A 7,028-nucleotide genomic window follows, 5' to 3' on the forward strand; every position below is an offset into this window, starting at 1 on the left:
CCAAGGTTCCCTGCTGCGGCAGGGGCCACATGGGAAAAAAAGATCTGAGTGCTAGGGGAGTTCCCAAAGGGACAAGAGCATTTGGCTGGGCAATCTGGAAACACTGTGGAGAGGTGGCATCTAGTACAGTCCTTAGGCCAGAGAAGTCCCTGGACATGGATGTGACCCCACATGGTAGATGGCCCCACTCACCCACAGCCTTCCCTATGGAGCAAAGAAAAGCACCGTGCTTTTAAAACACTTTTTTTTTTAAAGATTTTATTTATTTATTTGAGAGAGAGAGAATGAGATAGAGAGAGCATGAGAGGGAGGAGGGTCAGAGGGAGAAGCAGGCTCTCCGCCGAGCAGGGAGCCCGATGCGGGACTTGATCCAGGGACTCCAGGATCATGACCTGAGCCGAAGGCAGTCGCTTAACCAACTGAGCCACCCAGGCGCCCTAAAACACTTTTTTTTAGGAGGCTGTGTCCTTAAGTGGGTTCTCTGACGTATCTGGTGTGTGTGTGTGTGTGTGGTGTGTGTGTGTGTGTGTGCGTGCGCACCTGCACAGGGTTGGGTAGGAGCCCTCATTTTACCCACGTAGAGGCTTCATTCACAAAACAAGGGCGTGGGTTATCAGGGGTATCAAGCCCTCTGACAGCACCCTGGGGGACCAATGAGTGATCCCGGGCACTTCCCCACCCCAAGTCCAGAGCAGGGCTCTCTACTTCACTTACAACTTGAGATTACCTGTAAAATTGTATCCTGAGGTTTCCAAACCAGGACAAAAAAGGCTCCAGGTCTTGGGCTGGAGCTCTTAGATCCTTTCCAGGCTCCAGTTCCTGGGGTTCTGTGATTACGTAAGATGAAGCAGCAGCTAGGTCCCCGGAGGAATGCAGCGGAACACGGACCACTGATGTGGGTTGCCATTGTCCGTGACTCTAAATATCTTCCCTCTCTGCCTCCCTTCCAGGGACTCACTCGCTGACGTATTTTCGCCTGGGCATTTCAGATCCCAGCCATGGGATCACTGAATCTCTTTCTCATCCCATCATTGCATATGAGTGTCTCTTGGCAGGAGGAGCCGTGGGCTCCGTGGATGGCGGAGAACCCCTTGCCTGGTCCCTGGGAGAGGTACACTCAGCTGCCGAGGGGCTGGGGCTGGCGCATCTGTAGTCACCGCGATCACTCAGGTGGGGAAGGCAGCAGAGATGAATGCTTGCCCTCACCAGCCCCCATTCCTGCAGAGAGGTCCTTGGGCTGACAGTGAACAGGAGCAGTTGCTGAGTTACACTCTTTTGGCAAAGCCGGGACAATCTGGTCGATCGTGTTCAGTGTCTGCCATCTGCCCGAAGCGTCTTCCAAATCCTCTCTTCCTCGGGAGCCCTTTGTCCTTTGCCCCCCATATCCTGATGCCACCCCCATTCAGGCTTCTAACCTGTATCTTCTCCTTTCTCATTCTAAATTTGGCCATTCTGTGTCTCATTTCCTGGTGGCCAGGCTTAGTGAGCCACTTGCTTATGCACAATGGCTTACTACATTAACTTTCCCAGGATATTTCTGGCTCTTGCATATCTTCCTCTCCTTTATTGCATTATAAAATTTATAATTGATCTTTCCTATTATCGAATAATTCCCCAAGGCAAAAATTATCATGTTCCTACGGCGTGCAAATGTCTGTTGCTAGGTGGGTTATGTCATAGGAACCTCCCGGAGGCATGCCTGTGGGATGATGTATTCGGGGGCAGAGGATGCATACCCCCAGTCATCCACTGGATGCCCACCTTTATGTCTCTGTCTAACCCCCTTCCTGACCCACCTAGGTTTCACACCAGGGTTTCACACTTACCAGAGGATGACGGGCTAGGAGTTGCTAGAGGACAGAAGCACCACATTTGTCCAGCATGCCTATGATGGACAAGATTTCATTATCTTAAATAAAGATACCGTTTTCTGGATGGCTACAGATAATATGGCTCACATCACCAAGTGGGCATGGGAGGCCAATTGGCATGAGTTACAATATCAAAAGAACTAGCTGGAAGGAGAACGTATTACCTCATTACAGAGGTTCCTGGAGTATGGGGAAGCTACTTACAAGGACAGGTAAGGAAAAGGGAGAACATCAGGTCCCCAGAGCCCTAGGTGTATATAGAACTTCCTCTAATCTAGGTTATAGTCACCCTATTCTGAAATCCATCTTGTGAGTTACACTATGGTGATCTGAAACTCCCCGTGAAAACTTCCCTTAGTTATTTTTTATCAGCATCTGGACAAGATTCAGCAATTCCTCCTGTCTTGATGGTGGAGTACCTTCAGGGACACCTCTTTTTGGGGGGTATCCATTGAGACCAGTCCTTCCATCTCCTGTCAATGATAAGCTGGGAAATACTTTGGGAGGTGGAGCAATCCTCATTTACCAAGGGCTCACACAGTACCAGTATGAGTGAAAATCTGGTCTTACAAAGAAGACAAATGGAGAGTCTGTGCTTTACTAAAGGATTTATGTTAAGATTTCTTTCAGGAAAAAGCTCATCAAAGATGAGACTCAATCAGTCCACTTTTAGTTAATGCAGACTTTTCACTTATAATCTTATTATTTTAAAAAATTCTTATTATTTAAAATGCATTTATGTCTGTAGCATGCTCTGGGTAACTCCTGGACACAATGCACCTCTTCCCACTGGAGTTATCTCTAATGGTGGGACTTTTCAGAGCTGCGGTGGGCCTTGGGAAGACATCTGGGTCACAGTTACGAATGTAGACTCTCTGTCTAAGGGTATTGGCTTTGGAGGCAGATGACTAGAGCTGGAACGTCTATCCTTCCACTCATTGGCTGACTTAGCCATCTGAATTGCAATGGTTGCAGGTAATAGAAACCTACTCAGACTGGCTTAGACACAAAGAAGGAAGCTATTTGGAAGGCAGGAATCAGGGCAGTGTGAGGACCCAAGGAATTTAAACCAAGATTCAAATGAGGAGGGGATATTGCCGCCAGCATAAAGCTCAGAGATACCTTCAGCCCTTCACCATTCCAGAAGAATGAGCTTCCCTCTCCCCGCTCTGGTTACAAAACTTTTTTTTTACATAGGAGAACTGTGGTTGGTCTGAACTGCATCACAGGCCACCCCTCGGACTCATTGCTGTGACCATCCGGAAGAGTGTCTAAGATCGGCTGTAGGTAACAGAGTCCTGATAAGAAATAGGTGACGCACTCAATGTGATTTAGCCAAGGAGAATTCAATCACAGGATTATTCACAGAGAGACCATCAGGATTGAGGAAACCCAAAGTCAGGTACCCAGAGGCGTGCAGCAGAAGGAAGCCGTTACATCCCCAAATCTGAAGGGGCAGGCGAAGGCAGGGGCCCTTGAAGAAGCACCTTCTAGCAAGTCCTGTGCCTTTGGAGAAACACAGCCACTGGCAGACCGCAGTGAGGTGCTTGGAGAACGGGTCCCTGAGAACCCCAACCTTTCTCTCCTCTGGCTTTCTGACGTTTGCTGAGGATGTTCCCCCTAGCAAGCGGCCAGACCTGGCCAGGCCAGGGAGCCCTGGAGGGGCAGTCTGAGGGCCACAACCTTCCAGGGCACAATACAGAGCAGAAGCTGGGTCTGGGGGCTAGCAATGAGAGAGTAACCAGTGCATGATGGGCTGTGTTTGGGTTCCAGGTTTAAGATGGGTGCTTCTTAACCAGAAGCACACATTGGAGTCAGGAGAACTGATTTTCCAATGTATGTTATGTGTTTGTCAGGAGCAGGGGTTCCTCTTATCAGAAAAAAGTGGAGCTTGTAGATGCTAAGGTGGCAAAGCAGTAATCTTGAGTAAAAGAAACAGTTGTGATAATGCCTACATCCCAGACATTGGTGTGAAAAATGTGCATGAAGGCACTTTGTACAGATAGTTCTCTGCTTACACATTACATCTCATTATTGTTGCCGGGCTGAAGAAGTTCTGACAGCTTGGGATCTGGCTGAAATCTGTGGCCAGTTTGGGGTTGTACGGGGCCCTCAGTCACTGAGACATTGTAGGCCAAGGCTAGGTACAAAGAGGGGCCCTAGGAGTCTCCACTCCCAGATCCTGATGAGTGGCACAGCCTTGGACTGCAAACAAAGAGAACCCTTAGTTGCCTGGCCTCCTGCTCTCAGGGAAGGGAGGGAAACTGGGGAGATGGTAGGAAAACTGGAACAGAGTTGCTATCAGTTGGGATTTTAGGCTTAATACTAATCCTGTTGGTTCTCTCTGGGGCGAGGAGCTCTTTGGAAAGAAAGGGGAGAACCTGGACTCCCAGGTTGTGTGGGAAGAGTATGGGAAGAATGGCTTCAGTGTATCTGCTCCCCCTCCCATTAGGACCATGAGTGTCGTAATAGGCTCTCAACCCTTTGGTCAAAATCCATTCCTAGAAAAATATCTGGGAACAATTTCTTCCGGGCACTGTCAAAAAGCAGTATCTCTCCTTGTGGGATTCATATTTTATTTTTCATGTTGGGAAGCCTTTTTCTCCTACGAAATTTCATGCCTCAGGAAAAATAGAAAGAAGGTGTTGTTGAGGTAAAGCTCTTCCCTGTATCCGAGGGCCAGATAGCAAGGTGTGTGTGTGTGGGGGGGAGGTGTGTATGAAAAGGTGAGGCCTCCAGACGAGCAGGAGGCAGCCCTTCCAAGATGCCGTCAGGCTCTGTACGGCTCACATCCGGATGGGACCCAATTCAGAGGGAATATTAAGGACAGCACCATCTGGAAAATTAGCAGAAGAGTCAAGAGGAAGCAAGGCCCCCAAATAGACAGTTTTTTGTTGTCACTACTGGAGCCCCTTTGTGATATGAATTTCTGGAATTCCTTCGAGGGCATAACCACAACATGATCTATTGATTACATATGTCTGTTTCTGATGACAGTCACTGTTTTAGTCCATTTGGCTGTACAACAAAACACCATAGGCTGGGGAAACTTATCAACAATAGAAATGTATTTCTCACAGATCTGGAGACTGCAAGTCTGAGATGAGGGTGTCAGTGTGGTCGGATGGGGGCCCTGTTCTCAGTTGCAGACTGTGGGCTTCTGATGGCATCCTCACATGATAGAACTGGGCTAGGGATCTCTCAGAGCCTCTTCTGTAAGGCCCTAAGCCCATTCATGAGGGTTCCACTGGCATGACTTTTTTTTTTAAGATTTTATTTTTATTTATTTGATACAGAGAGAGAGAGCATAAGTAGGCAGAGCGGCAGGCAGAGGGAGAGGGAGAAGCAGGCTTCCCACTGAGCAGAGAGCCCGACACGGGGCTCGATCCCAGGACCCTGGGATCATGACCTGAGCCGAAGGCAGACACTTAACGACTGAACCACCCAGGCGTCCCTCCACTGGCATGACTTAGGCACCTCCCAAAGTCCCCACCTACTAATACCATCACCCTTGCCGTTAGGGTTTCAACACGTGAACCTGGAGGGGACACAAACATTCAGACCATAGCAATCACGAAAGTGCCAGCCCCAGGACACCAGGCAGCTCAGAGCCAAAGCAGAGCCATGTTGGCTGTGATCTCTCTCTGCGCTAGCACGGAATTGAGAGTAAGGAAGCCTGAGTTCTAATCTCCAGGCTTTTGCTGAATTACTCATCGCAGTCACACATGTTGTAACTCAGTTTTCCTTTTCTGTGACTCATAAGAGTATTTCAAAGGTTAACAGTAAATGATCCCGACACACTTTCCAAACACTCAAAACTATGTGGCTTTTCCCCCACTTAGAGGACAGAACATGGCTCAACTCCACATTCGTCATGGAACCTATCGGACATGGGTATCAGTTGAGCTGGATCCTCAGAGCGGCGACCTCTACTCCTACCCAAGCAGACTGTGGCCTCTGCGTGGTTCTTCAAGTCCCCCAGGATAAGGACGGGTTGTGGCTGTCTGGGGAGTGAGAGGGAGGGAAAGGGCAGAGCAGGAAACATTGTGTGCTTTTTTAAATCAGTGGTTCTCTTGCTCTTTGGCCTTAGAGCTCCTTTATTCTTAATTATTGAGGACACCAAAGAGCTTTTGTTTCTGTGGGATATATCTATTGCTATTTACTGTATTATAAATTAAACATTAAAAAGATGTTTAAGTACAAGAAAACACAAGCTCATATCTATTGACCGTCAGAGAGATGATGTCATCATGTGTCATGTAGCCTCCAGAAAACTCCACTGGGCACATGTGAGAAATGGAGATGAAAACAAACAGGGAAATCATGACTTAGACCTCACGGACTCCCTGAAAGGGTCTTGAGGCCCCTGGGGCATTCACATCACACTTTGAGAACTGCCGTTCCTCTGTTTTCATTTATCATCCTCCCCGGAGCTGTGAAGTGAGAAGTGTCAGTAAGATAAGTAGGGCTGGGCTTCCTGCTGATCACAGGGACAAGTCCCTAAAAGTTGACAGAGAAGGGGAGGAGGGCTTGTGGAGTTTTCCTCACTTACTGGCTTTCAGAACCAGAAACGATAGGCTGAGGGTCCATTGTGGGAGGGGCGGGGGTGGGGGGGGGGGGGGGGAGCGGGGGAGGGTCCGCAGAAGACCCCATGGCTGTGAGGGAGGTGGAGGGGGGGACTCAAGGGCCCACAGATTGTCTCTCCTGCAGCTCCACACAGTCTCATTTTCTGCACCAGCCACTCCAAGCTCCATTTACAAATGGGTTGGGCCTCACTTTGCGATCACAGGAGGACCAGGAACACCGCTCCCACGATAGAGGAAAGCACATCTTGGTTAGTGCTTGCAAGGAGAGGGGCGCCTGACAACCACAAAGCCCAACGCCCGTCCAGGTGAACCGCCCTCATAGAAGTTGAGTCAGAGAAGGTATGGCGATCTTGATTGGTCTTTTTCCAAACTCTATCTTTATTATTAGTTAATATCAACTTTTGAGGGAATTTTGTCCTTGGTTTCAAGACTTGAGTAAGTTTTCCCATTTTGACACTTTATCCTCCCAATCATGTGAAAATCCTTTTCTTTCTAAAATAATCGTTCAACACATGAAATGCTGAAGAGTAGATACCTTTGGAAAATGGGATTCAGGGGAAGGAAAAGGGGA

The 7,028-nt window shown here is 48.5% G+C and overlaps 1 protein-coding gene across 1 annotated transcript; it reads left to right on the forward strand.

Moving 5' to 3' along the window:
• The first annotated feature begins 1,020 nt into the window (after positions 1–1,020).
• Positions 1,021–6,046, forward strand: LOC118014224 (major histocompatibility complex class I-related gene protein). Its single transcript, XM_035010367.1, is given in 4 exon segments — positions 1,021–1,239; positions 1,801–2,083; positions 5,714–5,806; positions 5,808–6,046. Coding segments are annotated over 4 exon segments (657 nt in total). The 5' UTR covers positions 1,021–1,037; the 3' UTR covers positions 5,887–6,046.
• The last annotated feature ends 982 nt before the right edge of the window (positions 6,047–7,028 follow it).

This window comes from Mirounga leonina, unplaced genomic scaffold, assembly GCF_011800145.1.
Source record: "Mirounga leonina isolate KUSES-001 unplaced genomic scaffold, KU_Mleo_1.0 Mir_154, whole genome shotgun sequence".
Taxonomy (NCBI): Eukaryota; Metazoa; Chordata; class Mammalia; order Carnivora; family Phocidae; genus Mirounga; species Mirounga leonina.